General features: G+C 38.1%; 1 protein-coding gene across 1 annotated transcript; it reads left to right on the forward strand.

Moving 5' to 3' along the window:
* The first annotated feature begins 283 nt into the window (after positions 1-283).
* SF3B5 (splicing factor 3b subunit 5) lies at positions 284-5,449 on the forward strand. Its single transcript, XM_025997954.2, has one exon. It carries the CDS (start codon positions 4,839-4,841, stop codon positions 5,097-5,099), a length of 261 nt encoding a protein of 86 aa, XP_025853739.1. The 5' UTR covers positions 284-4,838; the 3' UTR covers positions 5,100-5,449.
* Positions 5,450-18,092: the final 12,643 nt, after the last annotated feature.

Here is an 18,092-nt window from a genome sequence, read left to right on the forward strand (position 1 = left end):
ACTCAAAATAGTTAAGATGACAATTCTCTCCAGGACACATGGTTGGCTCAGTGATTGAGCATCTGCCTTTGGCTCAGGTCATGATCCTGGGGTCCTGGGATCAAGTACCACACCAGGCTCCCCACAGGGAGCTTGCTTCTCCCTCTGCCTATGTCTCTACCTCTTTCTCTGTTTCTCTCATAAATAAATAAATAAATAAATAAATAAATAAATAAATAATAAATAAATAAATAAAATCTTTAAAAAAAAATGACAATTCTCTCCAAATAAATCGCAGGTTTTTTTTTTTTTTTTTAAGATTTTATTTATTTATCAATGAGAGACACAGAGCAACAGAGAGGCAGAGGGAGAAACAGGCTCCATACAGGGAGCCCGACGCTGGACTCGATTCCGGGTCTCCAGGATCACGCCCCAGGCCAAAGGCAGGCACCAAACCGCTGAGCCACCCAGGGATCCCGGAAGCAGTTTTTATGGGTTTTTATGTTATTTGCAAGCTGGTCTTTTTAAATGGAACTTTTTTGATGACTTTGAGGTTCACTCGGGGAAATGCACAAAATACCATTCAGAGATCTGTTTAGAGTTTAGAAGTTAATTTATAAGTGTATTAAAGTTATATGAAAAAACTGCCTTTTTTTCCTTAAGCTTGTAACTTCAGTTAAAAAATCCTAAACTATCCATAAACCTAGCAAAATTTCACACTCTTACAAGGTGTTTGGATAAAATTTAGTTTCACTCCAAATTTTTACTCTTCAACATTTTAAACCACACTTATTAATGTAATATGTTGCATTTTCCTTGTAAGTATTACAATTGTCTGACTTAATAAATAAAGTTTTCTTATGTGGTTAAACTGTGTTCACAAATCTAATTAATTAAATTTATAAATATGTAAAAAGATACATTTTCTTATATAGTCCTCATTATTGTATAAAACCATTACCACTGACTGAATTGTGTCCCCCCAAAATTCACGATGAAGTCCTAACTCCCAGTAACTCAATGTGGCTGAATTTGAATGGAGGGCCTTTAGGTAAAATTAGGCCACATGAGTGGACCTTAATCCAATATGATTGGCCTTCTTATAAAAAGAGATTAAGACACAGCCATACAGAGGAACACAGAGGGAAGATGGCCATCAGCAAATCACGGAGGGAAGCCTCAGAATGAAACCAACACTGCCATCACTTTGATCTCTGACTTCTAGCCTCCAGACCTATGAGGGAATAATTTCTATTGTTTAAGGTACACAGTTTGTGGTACTTTGTTTGGGCAGCCCCAGCAAACTAATACACCTTAGCTCCTAATTACTATATGTAAATGTACTTTCTATCTAGTTCTAAGGGCCCTTTGAATTTGAGGAATTCTCTCATATCCTTAGAATCATTCTTACTGATAGCGAAATAATATTAATTTCCCTGGCTTTGACTATGCAATCACAATTTCCATGAGGATTTTACTGACAACTCTAAATTCATGTGGAAGAGCAAAGGATCAAGAATTGTTAAGACATTTCTAAAAGAAGGATATTGTACGACTTTCAACCTGTCCGGACATCAAGATTTATTATAAAGATATAATAATTAACACCTTTAAAAAAATTTTAAAAACCCCACAATAACTAACATCTTGTGTTACCAATGTGCATATAGACAAAGAGACTAATGGAACAGAATGCCCAGAAACACATATATAAGAGAAGCATTAAAGATTAGTAGGGAAAGTTTGTACTATTTAATGAATGATCCTTATCACTGGGAACTAGTTAGCCATGTAGGAAAATGTTTGAAAATTAGATCCCTGAAGCCAAGCAAATCAAAAGAAAAACTTCCAGGTAGATTAAATTAAAAATCAAAATTTAAAAACTTTTAGAATGAAATAAAGGAAACTATTTTTTATAGCCCAACGGTAAAAAGAGTTTTGCTTAATTCTGGGTTTTTAAAAAAGATTTTATTTATTTATTCATGAGAGACAGAGGGAGGCAGAGACATAGGCAGGGAGAGAAGCAGGCTCCCCGCAGATAACTTGATGCAGCGACTTTATCTTAGGATCCTGGGATCATGCCCTGAGCCAAAGGCAGATGCTCAACCACTGAGCCACCCATCCAGGTGTTCCTTAATTTCATTTTTTAATCCAATGATGAAAAAGCATGAAACATAAAGGAAGGCTGATACATTTCACTACTTTAAACTTAACTTCTGTACAAGATACCATAAAGAAGGTATCACAGACTGGAAAAAAAATACTTTCATTGCATATAACTAGCAGGTCTGGCATTCTGAATATATCTCCTAAAAAATTAGTAAGAAAAAGACAAACATTGCAATTTTAAAAATTGTCAAAGTATGAATATGCAATTCACAAATCAGAAATATAACAGACCAATAAACTCATAAAAAGCATGTCTTCCGAGTAAGCAGGGGATTGCAAATTATAGACACAGTGAAATTCCATTCCACCCACTGAATCTGAATACATTTTTTAAATATCTGAGGATATTTTGAGAAATTTTAAATATCTGATATTTTTTAAATATCAAGTTTTGGGAAGGATGTGGATCAAAAGGAATTCTCATTCTCTTGCTGGGAAAGCCAATTAGTATAAGCAGTTTGGAGAGCAATTTGGCAATAACCAGCAAAGTTTGAAGATACTCATCCCTATGTCTCAACAATTTTTTACCCATATATATGCCCTAGAGAAACTTCTTCATGTATATAAGAATATATATATACAAGAATATTTATTGCAGCATTGTTTCTTATGCAAGGATGTAAAATTAAATGTCTATCATTGAGTTAATGTACACATTATGGTATATTAATTCAACAACGTGCTACACAACAGGAAAAATGAACTAAAACCGCGTATATTAACATGGATTCTGATGAGGGAAAGAAAAATACCCACAGGGTATCACTTATGTTAAACTTCAAACATGTGTAACAATAACCCCTTGGATACACAAACTTTCAGCAATCAACAACAAAAACAAAAAACCCCAACCAGACTGGGAAATGGTGACCTTTAAATTCAAGCTGGTTTCTTGAAGTAGATAGATTAGGGAGGGGAACACAGAGAACTTCATTTTTTATATTTTATTTCTTTGAAAACCAAAACCAAAACAAATATAACCAAGTTGGAAGCAATGGCAAAATGGTAAGCTCTGATATATCTGGACAGTGAATCCTCAGGTATATCTTAGAACAGTCTCTACATTTTAGGAATGAAATTTTATATAACATGGTTTAAACCAAAGAATAAGACTTTTATTTTTCCATTTTTTGGTACAGGCATTTGTTCCCATAAAGAATGCTTTTTGCCATTTTCTTTCCTTTAAATATATATATATTTTTAGAAAGTAAAAATTGTTTATGTTTTAGGTTTGCAACATGATTTAATGTATACGCATAATGAAATGATCGCTACAGTTAAGCTAATCAACATGTCCTGAAATCCATTCTCTTGGCAAATTTCTAATATTCAACACAGGATTAACTTTAATCGTCATGCTGTGTGTACATTAGATCTCTAGACTTACTCATCTGTACCTAACTGCAGAATAGAACCATTTTAAAGTCATCTTTCTCCCACTAAAGATGTTCCCTTCTATTTGCTGCCACAGTTGTTCATCCATTCATCAAACGTTTTTGGAGAATGCGAGCTCTACCAGGCCAAGTATCGCAAGCGGGGCATCACACAAAGATACCACAAAAGAAGCTGTGATAAATGATGGCATCAAAAAAGCATACGCTACTTTTCCCAAGGAGTTTGAATTCACACGAGGGAGTTCTCAAAAAAAAAAAGGAAAAAAAAAAGAACCCAAAACGTAGGATATAAAGCGATCGTAATGAAGCGATGTACAGGAGACTTCACGTCTGTCTGGTGTGGCCAAAGCCGATTTCAAGGAGATGCTTGTGAGCTGACTTAGAGAGAGAAGTTGTTGGCCAAGGGAACAAAAGCATTCCAAGCGGAGGGAACATCTAGTACCGGGAACTGGAGAGGCGAGCTGCACGGACGCCGAGACGCACAGGCCCGGGTGCGTGGGGGGGCGAGCAGCTGGAGGCGGAGATCAAACGAAGCAGCTGGAGAGTCGGGGGTGGGGTGGGGTGGGGTGGGGTGGGGTGGGGTGGGGGCGGGGCGCGGTGTGGGAGCCCGAACGCGTCGGCGCCCGTCGGGTACTCGGGCACCGGGCAGGCCACGGCGGCCCCGCCAGCGCTGAAGGAAGACGCACAGCTGGGAGCCGCAGTCGCGTCGACCGATTCTCAGGGCGACCCACCCCGGGCCGTGACGGGGCCCCCACGCCGCCACATTCGCTCCGAAACCAAAGTTACACCGAGGTTACCCTCACGGCGGCCTGTGGGAGCTCCCCACTTCTTCGCAGCTCCCAGCCGCCCGGGGATGCTCCCCGCCTCCCCGGCACGACGCTCCACCAGGCGCCGGCGGGCTCTTAAACCGCGACGACCGCCCGGGGAGGCGGGCGCGCACCAACCCTCGGCGACCACAGGTCCCGACATGCAACGCTCCGCGCTAGAGCAAGGGCCACTGAATGGACCATAATGCAACGCTCCACGGAGGAGGCGGAGCTCTCCACGGCGGGGGCGGGGCGCGGGCGGCTGACTGGTAGCGTCGCCTAGGCAACCCCAATTCCCTGACGGAACACACTTCCGCTTCCTCCTCTGAGCGGTAGGACCGCGAGTCCTCGCGGCTCCGTGGCTGTGACGTCATTCTCCTGCGACTGAGCCGGCCGGGAGGTTCCGTGTCGTGGGCTCTCTCCCGCGTGGAAATCTAGAGCAGCTTCTCCTCTGCGGCGTCTGACCTGGGCGCAAAGGGAAAGCGGCGAGATGACTGACCGCTACACTATCCACAGCCAGCTGGAGCACCTGCAGTCCAAGTACATCGGCACGGGCCACGCCGACACCACCAAGTGGGAGTGGCTGGTAAACCAGCACCGCGACTCCTACTGCTCCTACATGGGCCACTTCGACCTTCTCAACTACTTCGCCATTGCGGAGAATGAGAGCAAAGCGCGAGTCCGCTTCAACTTGATGGAGAAGATGCTGCAGCCTTGCGGACCGCCAGCCGACAAGCCGGAGGAGAACTGACACCCCCGTCTCGTCACTGCTACGCGGGAGCGTGTCCCGAGTTCCTCCCGTTTGCCGTTACTCCCGCGTGTTCCTGCCCCGAAGTGGACCGATTCTCCATTGCTCCTGTTTCTCGCGCCTTCCTCGTGCAGAAGTGCTTAGCTGAGGCCGTCCCGCCTGACCTGCTTTCCTGTGGACCCTTAGGAACAGCGTTGGGGGACTGTCAGGACCCGTGAGAACTGAGACGGTGGAGAGGTCCTAAACCAGCAAGAGAGGGGGGAAGGAACTGGGATCAGACGGGATTTGGAGGCTCTTTTTTGGCTAGTTGATTGTCGTTTCTTTTTCCATAAAGTCTAGAAGTTTTTCAATCACTTGGTGTGGACCACTTGCGTTTGAGTGGAGGGGGTCCAGGGAGGGCTTTGGGGACTTTAGTTTCTTGGGAGACCGAAGAGGCGGGAGATGGATGGGTGGAGGAGTTGAGCACAGGGCCAGCGTTCATTGCCATACAGTTAGATCCGCCTTGCACGATCTTTATAATATTCCCCAACCCAGACTTCTTCTCCCAAGAGCTTTTTTTCAGGCCCACAATGCCTTCAGGACTGAGGATTAAGGTTTATGATCACTGTATCCCTCTTTCATGTTCTTGCATTCAGAAAAATCTTTACTAGCATTGCCCACTCCTCTATGTAAGTTGCATCGTCTCTTTCTCTTGGGATTCTGGACACATCCTGAAAAACGATAGGCTGTCAGACGAGTTCTTTCATTCATTCAACATTCAACAAATACTTGTTGAGTCAGTTCTACGTGGTGGGCATTTTGCCTCGCTTTTGGAGCTTATGTTATACTTGGGGGGCACACAAATTGTAGGCATAAACAAGTTTATTAGGTGTTGTGCAGGATGGGAGTAGCAGTACGTTTGCAGTTTCAAACAAGATGCTTATGTTAGACTATAGGGATGGTTACACTTGAGCAGAGACTAAGGAAGGGAGGGAAATAGTCACGCAGAAAACAGGGAATTGCTTTCCAGGCAGAGGGAACTGCCAGTGCAATGGTGGTAATACTGAAATTGTCTGGCTTTTTGGAGGAACATCAAAGAGGCAAATGTGGCTGGAGGGAGTGAGCAAGGGGAGGAGTAGAGGGATGGGTGATGGAGGAGGAACAGGTAAGAGTAGAGCCTGGTAGGCCAGTGCAAGAACTTGTGACTTTATCCTGAGGGAAATGAGGAGCCATTGGGACTAATGGTTTTAAGTAATGTGAGCTGACATATTTTAGATCAGTAATTCTCAAACCTTTTGGCCTTGGGACTTCATTACGTTCTTAAAAATTCTTGAATACCACAGAGTCTGTTAATGAGGGTTCTAGCTGTTGATAGTCATCAAATTGGAAATTAAAACAAAATTGTAAAATATTTAGTAATTCGTGTAGATAACAATAAAACCATTACATGTTAGCAAACACACTTTATGAAAAATAACTTTTTCCAAAAGCAATTCAGTGAGAAGAATTAAAAAAAAAAAAAACAGTTTTGCAAATGTCTTCAATGTCAGGTTTAACAGAAAAGAGCTGGACTCTCCTGTCTGCTTCTGTATTTGAACTATTTTGATACGAAGTTTTGGTTGAAGTCTGAAAAGTCCACAAAAATATGTGGTAAGGGAGAAATATTCTAATAGCCTTTTCAAGTAATTGTGGATAATTGTTAATTCTCTAGCAAAACTCCCAAGTAGTAATTTCTTAAGTTATTTCTTAAGTAATTTCTTAAGTTATAACATGGACTCTGATCAATGAACTTTTCATTCTGTTACAGTAGAATTAATTCCTCTATCTTGAACTTAGAAAGAATCCTTTACCCATACATGATTTTGTAACCTCATACATCCTTCATTTGGAAAGTATTGGCTCACAGTGATAGAGACCTTACAATGTTGACACATCTCATCATACATATCAAGAGATTACATTCATTCATATTACTACTGATCTCATCGGAGAAGTCTTACAGTAGTGGGAAGCTGAAAAACTCAGAGCGATGGTATAAGTTTTCCACGATTTTAAGTTTGGCTTGATAGCTTCAATTAGGTCGACCAGTAGCAAATACTGTCTTTTGTTTTCCTTGAAGTGAGAGGCCCACTTGGTTCATTTTCAAGGAAATGTCTGCCAAATACCCAATTCCAAGTAACTATAGTTTGTCAATCGTTCAAGTAAAAAATTGTATTCCTTGAGGCTTAAAAAAAAAGCTGGTTCAGTTTGCAACCGAAATAATAAGTGCCTTTCCTTAAAACCATCGTACTTTGGCAGCAGCAGAAATGCTTTATGCTTACTACCAATTATGTCACATGAAATATTTAAAAAGATGTCCCCTCAAGAGCTAGGATTTCATAAAATTACTACTTTCTACTGCATAAAGAACATTTTTAAGTGAAACTGAGTTGACTTTTTGGCTTTGTTTGTTTTCATTGAGAGTACATGGCAGTGGAAAATACAGACTGCTAGTACTTTTTGGTGCCACTACTTTGATTCATGCTAAGTGCTTGTTTACTCTCCGTTGCTTTTCTATCATCTGTACAAATGCTGAAGCAGCTAAGAATGGCAAATCTTAGTATTATGAAAATAATGTTAACTTCACAGATTTCCTGAAATTCCTTTCCCATCATCTTTGCTTGAAAAATACTGATACATGGTAGATTAAACTATGGTTATTTAGACTTGAGTATTTGGTAGGCATTTGATAAAAATAATGAATGGAAATGTATATCAAGGATGCCTGGGTGGCTTAGCGGTTGAGTCTGTCTCCGGCTCAGGGTGTGCTGGGGTCCTGGGATCAAGTCCTGCATCAGGCTCCCCTTGGGGGTAGCCTGCTTCTCCCTCTGCCTGTGTCTCTCCCTATCTCTGTGTCTCTCATGAATAAATAAATAACATCTTGAAAAAAAGAAAAGGATGTCACTTCAAGGTGAAAAACTGACCAGTTTCAGAGGATCCCTCTGGCTGCTATGTTGAGAATAGACAGAGGTGGTGTAACAGAACAGACTGTTATTGTTAGCAATTAAGTGAAAATATTAACACTAATGCTTTCTCCTCCCTTAATGTTAACGAGTAGGAGAGATTCAAGCTGTAAATCTCCATCCTTAAAAAACTTAAAGGTATACAAAGTGGCATGAGACTGGGCCCCCATCTCTAACTAGAGGCTGTAGCAGTAGACCAAGAGAGATGACAACCTACCCTGGGATAGACAGGAAGGGACTGGATACCTAGTATGGAGTAGCTTGTATAAAGAATCAAATAAGTAATGTAGACAATAAGACCTGCAAGAATTTAAAGGGAAGTTAGTAACTTAGAGAAAGACTTCATGAGGTGGCTAGGATTTATATTGTTAGGTTGCACAAGCCCAAGTGTTTAGAATAGTGCCTGGCACATCACAAGTGTTCAATAAATATTGAGTGTTGAATTTGGAGAGACAGAACTTAATCCTGATAATATACTGGGTCATTCTAATTCATATCCTTATGCAGTCTTCAACTTACTCAAAATAGGTAATACCAAAGAAAAAATATATTTGAAAACATGCCTCCTAAATAGTAAGAATAGCTAACATATCGATAGCTTTTATATATATATATAGTGCACTATATATATATATAGTGCACAAAGGGTTTTATGTGATCTTTGGGGAGGTATTTGTTTTACAGATGAAAAAGTTCAGACAACTAATTTGCCCAAGGTTATACAATTACTATGTGGTTAAGCCAGGATTTGAACTGGGCCTTTCTAGCTCCAAAGTACAGTCTTATATATACTGTTACCCAAGCAGGTCTAATACATAAAGGTCATATTAGAATATTTTGAAATTAGTTATTGTCTCATAAAAAAATGAAAATTAACAAATTAAGTAGTGTACTGAAAGAGTAGCAGCCCAGTATGAAAAGTTCTTATATACTATATAACTCTAAGTAAAAAATGTAGCTTGAAATGTATTAAAGATAATTTTTAAAGAAAAATAAATAAATAAATATAATTTTAATGGGAAAAGGAAAACTAGTTTGTATGGGAAAAATTGATTCAAAGATCTGAAAGTAAACAAAGTGCAGCTAAAATAAATTTAATTGAGCCAGTTATTCTTTTTTTTTTTTTGTTCTGGTATAAAATAATATTCGTATCAAACACAGGAGGGCAGCAGATGATGCTCTGATAGAAAAGACTTTTGGAAAGAGCTCCAGACCTGTGGATTTCTGCTAATTGGAGAAAATCAGCTTTTTCTATATTTATTGACACTGATGTTGTAATTAGAAAGCTACTCAGTGAACCATAAAGAGATAGCATGTTTTTAACAAATACATAGTGAATACTACAAATCCCTGTATTATGCTTACAAACATGGGACAAGATGTGGCCCTGCCCTTATTATTATTATTTTTTAAGGTTTTATTTATTCATGAGAGACACAGAGAGGCAGAGGCAGAGGTAGGCTTCATGCAGGGAGCCTGATGTGGGACTCGACCCCAAGACTCCAGGATCACACCCTGAGCTGAAGGCAGATGCTTAACCTCTGAGCCACCCAGGCGTCCCATGGCCCTGCCCTTAAAAGGGAAATATATACACAAAGCAAGTGGTAAGTGCTAATGAAAGACAGAGAAAAAAGGCTATAAAATTTACAAGAAGAGATTATTGCAAACTGCCAGTGAGGGAGTGAATGAGGACATTGTTGAGAAAGGGCTCAAGTGATAAGGAGGGACCTTGAGTGATAAGTAGGATGTATATGTGTTAAGACAATGGCAAAGCAGAATGAGCCTCTGGAGATAATACCAGCTGTCCCAGGGGGGTTAGAATTCAAACCACTCCTAACCATTTAAAACCTTTCCATTACTTTCATTAACTTATGGTCCCTACTCACTGGCTCTTGCTTTTTTCATAAGGCTGGAAAAGCAAGTTAAGGTTCAAAGCCTAGAATAACAATGAGATAACAGCTACTATTTACTGAGCACTCATTACATGCCAAAAACTTTCATAAATTATCTCAATTAATCTTCACACCAACCCTGGGAAGGTTATTATCCCATTCTAACAGTAAGCAAACAGACATAGGAAAACTTCTATTGTTTGCCTAGTACCACTCAGCTGGTAAGTGTTAAGGCAGGAATTTACACTCAGATCTGATTTCCAGCATCCAGGCTCTTAGAGGTTGGGTCAAAGTTTCCAAAACTGTTTCACAGAATTCTGATTCCATGAAAAGGTATAGATTGGGGTTGGGGAGGGGGGAATAAAAAGGAATATCTTGGTCATATAAGTTTCAAAAATGCCCCCATGGTTTGGAGGTTCATGCTTCAGGTTAGTTTTTTAAAATTCTGGAGTAAGAAATTTTTCTTAACTCATCACTTCCTAAACTTACTTGATCTTGTAGTTTCTTTTCTCAAGAAACACTTATCAAGATGATTTTGAGAAATACCTTTGGGGGATACTGCTTTTGGCAAGGAAAGAAATTTGAATAGAAAAATGTATTCAACTTTGAGCTTGGGGGAAATTAATCTGGTGGCAATGTGTAGGTGGAGCCCATAACCACAGACAACTTCCCTTTCCTCTTCGATTGTAATTCCCTCACCTTTGTGAGTGAAGCGTTCTTTGTTCTCAGCTCAGATTCTTTTCATCTCTCTGAGACTAGCAATTTAAGATATTAGAAAGAAAAAAGACTTAGACTGTACAAATTAGTGACAAAGCTATTAAGGTTATTTTCCAGGGCAAGGGCATTAAAAAAAAAAAACAGTGTTATTGAGGAATTTGGATATTTTTGTTCACTAATTTTATTAGTTCTGGAAGATGTATACCTACAAGAAATCAGTAGTGAATGATCTTACACCTAACAGTTGTTCTACTTCAGAGGGATGATCATTTGTTCTTAATTTAACTGGCTTTTAATCTCACATCCCACATTTCCTTCAGGCTCCCCATCCTTCATTTTCCTTACCTGCAGTACTCACATCACACATAACTGCCCGCTCCAGTCACTTAGGACAGAAATAGTGAAAACTGGGAAGGGGCGAGGGGGTGTTGGTAGGACACCAGGACACGGAAGAAGACTCCATCTCATCTCTCACATGGCACAAATGGTCTGCTACAAATGGTCCTTTGAACCTCTATCTCTTTGATCTGCATGACCTCAGAATCCCTCCTCTTCTTCCCTCCCCTCATTTCCTAGCCACAGTTCTGAGTTGTTATCTTGTCCCCCAGCCTTTCCTCTTATCATGCTATCCTCCTGCTTTAATGAACCTTATTCTTTTTTTTCTCCACGCTCCCTACAAAAGTAGCAGTTTTCAAAACAGAAATGTCATCATACTGTGAAGAAAGAGGAAAAATTTAAGTAGGTACCTGGAGGGGTTGTGGTACACAGCATCAAAGAGGTTAGGATGCCCACCTCCTCAGCCCCCTCTCCTCACCAAGTCTCCCGACTAGCAGCCCAGTCTGCTTCTGGTCCATCACTCTCCATTTCAGAATTCTGCTTTTACAGTGAGGATAATATCACAGTCCTCTCTCCTTCATCAATTTCCATATGAGGATCAAGTGATAGGTACTTTTTAGAAAAAATTGGCTTTTTCTAATTAGAAAAATAAGAAAGGTACAAAGAATAACATGGATATTCCTTCTACCTCAAATTAACAACTGTTGATATTGTATCAAATGTTCTTTCCTCTTAATGATTTTTAGGATAATTCTGTAAATAATGTACGTATATGTAGCCCTTCTAAAAAGTAAAAAGAAGTGTTGCAGATAAGACTTTCCTTTGACCACTCCTAACCTAGTTTTTCCTTTCTCCATATGTGCATGCCATCCCTACCACCAAATAATAACTTCTGTGAGTGTTCTCCCAGTAAATTCATTAGCTCAAACATACATCACTATCTTGAAGTATTTAGTGTTTAAAAAATATATACCCATGAAAAGATTTGGCAATTCCTCAAAAGCTAAACATAATTACATAAGATCCAGCAATTCCATTTCTGGTTATATACCTATAAGAATTGAAAGCAAGAACTTGAATAGATATTTATACACCAATTTCGATGCATCATTGTCAGAATAGCCAAAAGGTAAAAACAATCTAAGTGTCGATCAACAGATGAATGAATTAGACAAACTATGGTATATAATACATAAAATGGAAAATTATTCAACCATAAAAAGTAACAAAGTTATCCTACATACTGCAACATAGATGAATCTTGAAGACATTACATTAAATGAAATAAGCAAGACACAAAAAGACAAATATTGTATGATTCCATTTATTCAAGGTATCTAGACTACGTAAATTCATGGAGACTAAAAGTTGATTAGTGATTACCAGAGGTTGTGGAGGGGCACAAAAGTGAGTTATTGCTTGAGAATTACAGAATTTTTGTTTAGAGCAATGAAACAGTTTTGGAAAACATAGTGCTGGTGGCTGCACTATACTGTGAATGTAATTAATGCCAGTGAACTGTATACTTAAAAATTATTTAAAAAATTATTAAAAGTTATAGGTGTTTTACTATAATTTAAAAAATTATTAACGTCAAAACTATTGAATTGTATATTTTAATTTTTTAAGATCTATTTATTTATTTTAGAGAGATGGGGAGAGAGAGCAAGCGCAGGAATGGACAGAGGGAAAGAGAGAGAGAAACTTTAGCAGACTCTTTGCTGAGCTCAGAGCCTGACACAGGGCTTGATCCCACAACCCTGAGATCATGATCTCAGCCAAAACCAAGAATCAGAGGCCCAATTGACTGCACCACCCAAGGGTCCCTAAGTTGTACACTTTAAGTGACTGAATTGTATGGTATGTGAATTACACCTTGGTAAAGTTCTATCTGTACATATGCTGTGTGTGTGCAGGTAGTAAATGTTCTGAACATGAGAACTGTACACTTACATAATACCTTTCCAAACACATAACACATTTTTGCCCTGTGTAGGACATGTTGCCTACACCTGAGGGGACATATGTGAGGATGTTCCACTGTTTGAAATAGTGAAATGCTGGAAACAGTCTAAGTGTCCTTAATTAGGGAATAGATACATAAATCGTGGTATATTCCCATCATGTGGCATTAAAAACAGCATATCTATATCTCTCAATCAGGGCAGATCTCAAAAATATAATGTGTGAAAAAAGCATCAAATTATGTGTGCAATATAATATGTGTGATTATATATACAATATATATTATATGTGTGATATATGTAATGTGTGATTATATATATATATATATATATATAATGTTTAGAACCTTTATTATTAGCTCTTCATTTAATGAATGTTTATTGCATATGTACCAAGGCAAACAGGGTCACAGCCTTTATGGCTCTTACAGCCTGTGGGGAAGAAGCAGCCCGTTGGTTAGAATAAAGAGTGACCGACAGACTCTGGAACATGTCTGTCTTTTCTTCTCTGTAGCTGTCATCTGGGTCCACCTAGGTTTCTCCCTCTTTCTTCCTCCATGCACCCCCATTCCCTCCCACTGTATTCATTTGTTATCTAAGCCCCCTACACAGCGTTTTTATTTATTATTATTTATTTTTTTTTTTACACAGCATTTTTAATCATCCCTACCTCTTGAAAGAGAATTTCTTTAATTATATTTTTGTTTAAACTTTAATAGTGAAATATAAACTATATTTCATCAGGGCTCCTAGGTGGCTTGGTTGGTTAAGCAATGGACTCTTGGTTTTTGACTCAGGTCATGACCTCAGGATCATGAGGGCCCTGCAATGACTCAGCAGGGAGTCTGCTTGAAATTCTCTCTCCCTCTCCTTCTGCCCCTCCCCTATCCACTGTATGCTGTCTCTCTAATGAATAAATAAAATCTTTAAAAATCTTTAAAAAAATAAAAAATAAATCTCATCGCTTTTTATTATTATTATTTTTAATTTTAACCTATGGGATTCTTTTTTTTTAAAAAAGATTTTATTTATTCATTCATGAGAGACACAGAGAGAGGCAGTCAGAGACACAGGCAGAGGGAGAAGCAGGCTCCATATAGGGAGCCCAATGTGGGACTTGATTCCGGCTCTAGGATCAAGCCCTGGGCCAAAGGCAGGCGCTAAACCACGAGCCACCCAGGGATCCCCTCATCACTTTTTATTAAAGTGAAATTGACATATAGTGTCTTACTAGTTTCAGGTGTACATCATGGTGATTTGATAGGTTTACACATTACAAAGCAATCCCTGATCTCTGTGATCCCCACGATGCATCTAGTTACTACCATCTGTGACCAAAGGGATTACAATATTATTGACTATATTCCTCATGTGAAGATCCTTTCCTTTATCCTTATCTACTTCATCCCATCTTGCAAAAAAGGAAAAAAAAGTATAGCCTTGGAAGAAATTTTTCTAAAACTGAGTTCAAAAGAACACAGTGTACATTTCATATGGAATTTAGGATTTGATCTTCTCTTATAACTTGTATCTTCCTACTAGGTTAACTTGAAGTTTAGGTGATAAGGTATTAAGCATGGACAAAGATTTTAGCTGATAATTGTTCACCGTGTAGCTTAGCATCTAACACACTATAGATGCTTTAATAATATTTGTTGGCCATCAACATTAGTAGAGTCTATCATCGGACTATGTAAAGCACAGTCCTAGGCACTGAAGAGATATAAAAGATGATAAAAAATAAGGTCACAATTAACAAGGAAAACATAGTGCACCCAGGGATCTCCAGGTTCTGAAACTGTGGGCACTCAATAACTTTATTTGTTGAATGATGAGTAAGTGAATGAATGAACAAATACTCAAAAAGCAATGGGGATTGGGTAAAATTGAAATGGACTTAAACATTGATTATGGATCTTGTCACCCTTTAGGCTCAAAATAGAACTCTGATGTATTGTAATGTGTTAAAAATCTCACCTAAATGATTTTAGTCCTATCAAGTATGATAAGCAAGATAGGGTTTTTCCCCCCCCCCCGCAGTCTCAACATCTTTCAAAGAAATGCACACCTGTTCCTACCACTTAACATATGAATAAGTGATGTAAAAAATATCAAATACTCAACTCCACAATTTCACATAAAATGAAAGCCTTAAGCAAAGTAAATCTTAAAATACATTGTTGATTAAATAAGCAATTTTACAATATCCATTTTTAAAAATATATTTTATTTATTTACTCATGAGAGACACAGAAAGAGAAGCAGAGACACAGGCAGAAGGAGAAGCAGGTGTCCTGCAGGGAGCCCAATGTGGGACTTGATCCTGGATCCAGGATCATGCCCTGAGCCAAAGGCAGATGCTCGACCACTGAGCCACTCAGGTAGGTATCCCTCACAATATCTGTTTTTATAGAATTACATGGGAATTCATGCTCTCAGTTTCTTGGGGAAGGGATATTTTGCTAAGGATAAAATATCTTCAATATGTAGTAGAAAATAGCTATTGATTTATGGAAAATGAAATGAGATAAATACATCTCAGTAAGGACCCACTTTGGGATTGATGAATATGATGGTGTAGCACAGACTAAATAGGTGCTTCATCTTCCAGTTAATTTAAATGGACCTGTAATTATTAGAGTCTGAATTATGAAAAGTTAATATATTTACGCTCGAGGTTGTAAGCTGATTTGACATTCATTTTTTCTCTCTCTCTTTTTTTTTTTCTCTCTTCAGTATTCTCTCTGGCTTTTGTTCTGCCTCCCGTCCCACTTATCTCCTCTTGATTCTTGCTGTTCTGTGATAAAATAATTAACAGATAATTAGTGTAGTGAAGCCAATACATCTTTAACCTTTTCTCTCAGCCATAGAACTTCTTTAGACTTCACATATTAAAACAAGTAGTGCTAATTAAATTTCACACACTCTGAAGTTTGTGTCATAGAGGCACAATTTTTTAAGATAGTAAATAAGACAAATTTCTGTGAAGAATTCCATAGTTTGATGACAGACATTAACTTTTATAAAATAAGCATTATGAATGGAAATTAGAGTGTTAAATAATATTCATATACTTTTATGTGCCCATACAGTAGAAGATTGGATTTGTATTTGTATTAGGAGCACTTGAGTATATTTAAGTGCTAATTATATTTGAGCTGTTCTTCATGCTTCCATATCAAATCTCTGAAAAAAATTTAAGGGTGATGAATTTATTTGACAAAAATATTTTTTAAATGAGAGCATGTTCACTAATTAAGCCAGTAAATTTGCCCATTACAAATACAATAATGAGAAACAGACTACACTGCTACCCAGGCCAGGACTATTGGAAATATTTCCTAGTGGGAAAACAGATGCAACTGTCTAGATGCTGTTACCAGAGAACCATCTAAAGGGGATGTCTTTGCCATAGCATCTTGTGTGCAGTAAAAGATCAGTGTTTCTCCCAACAGCCACTTTTTAGAGAGCCAATGTTTGGAGATAATAATCATTATAATTATTGTGGATTCTGTATTTATGGAAGAATTATTTTTAGGAGAGAGAGAGAGAGATGTAGATATAGATTTCACCATACAGAAAGTTTCTTTGCTATTCAAAGCCTGATGCCTCAAACTTGTTCTTTGTCAAATTAGGGCTGCCTCATGCCTTCTTGAAAATTACATGAAAATTACATTTGTATGTACTCAATTTACCCTTCCTCTCTAAATGAGGAGTTTGCTCTACATCTAGGTAACATTAAAGACTTTTAAGTTCTCTTTCAATTCTAAAGTGTCATTTTTCATTTATATTAAAGCCTACTTGTCTCAAACACAAGGCCCTAGGCAATTATCAAGGTAAAAACTGGCACTCATTGTGTGTGCATGTCCATTTTAAAGTTTCAAATAGTGATATATGTATAGATTTCTTCAGAAACTCTATTTTCACTTAGGCTTTGAGTTTTAAAATTCCAATTAGTAGTAATAATAACTAGCTTATTTTTTAAGTATGCATTTGATAATATTGATCTTTATGAAATTTAAGTGGTGTAATTTCTTCTGATTATCTCTGAATGGCTGAAATCTTTGGTGTTAGACTATTTGTGGGAATACTAAAATTTTATATGCAATTTTATATGCATGGCATGTTAATAATAAACATCAGTTGGCTTCGGTCTGCCATATTAAGCCTTGAAATAAATATGACATTTATTTGTACACTAAGTGCTGTACCCAGAATGGCACACCTTCTCTTTGTTCTTCAGCCTTATCTGTTGACTGTTTTCTCTTCCAGATTTCCACCAAGTAACTGAACCTCAAATATCAGTAGTGCATGGCACATAAACTTTAAAGAGAATTAATTCAAACTACCCTCTAATTTCTATGAGAATATCTTTAGTAACAGCTTCCTTGAGACAGTACTGCTGGTCTTAAGAGATAATGTTATAATCCATATTTTAAATTGGTATCATGCCTTAATTTTTTGTAAAGAGAGATTATGGTTTTCAAAAGGATAGAGTTTACCACAAATATGTGGTTTATAAAGTCCAAATTTTATCTGTTATATGGTATTCTTGCAGAAAATTTTCCTGATTAAGCCACTTACATGAAATCGTATTTATTCTGTTCAGGGTGTACAAAGAATCCAAGTAGAATGCCACACTGACTGAGTCAAGATTAGTGGAGGATTTTCCCTTCCTACCTAAAAGGAGCTTAAATAGAGAGACATTTTACTTATTAGCACAGTGCTAGTATATGATAGACATGCAATAAATATTTGTTTAATGTGTCTTTATACTAAGAATTTGCCTTTATTCATAATTGAGATTGTTTTAATTGGAAAAGAACGTGTTGAGATCCACTGTCTGAAGCAAAAAGAGAATATAGGGGCTCATGTGATCAACCAGTCCAGGAGCTTCTGCTTGTTGCTTAATGATTCAAGACTCAAACATGTGATCAGAACTTTCTCTCTCTCATTTCTTAGTTCTGATTCTTTGGTGCTAGCTCCATTTCCTGAAGGCTGCCAGTAGCTCCAGGAGCTATATACTTCCAGGTTCAAATCCCAGATTTTCCCTAAACTAATCACTCTGGTCAGGGGTATTAATACACTGATTAATTTAGCCTTGTT

The sequence above is a fragment of the Vulpes vulpes genome, chromosome 1, assembly GCF_048418805.1.
Source record: "Vulpes vulpes isolate BD-2025 chromosome 1, VulVul3, whole genome shotgun sequence".
Classification (NCBI taxonomy): Eukaryota; Metazoa; Chordata; class Mammalia; order Carnivora; family Canidae; genus Vulpes; species Vulpes vulpes.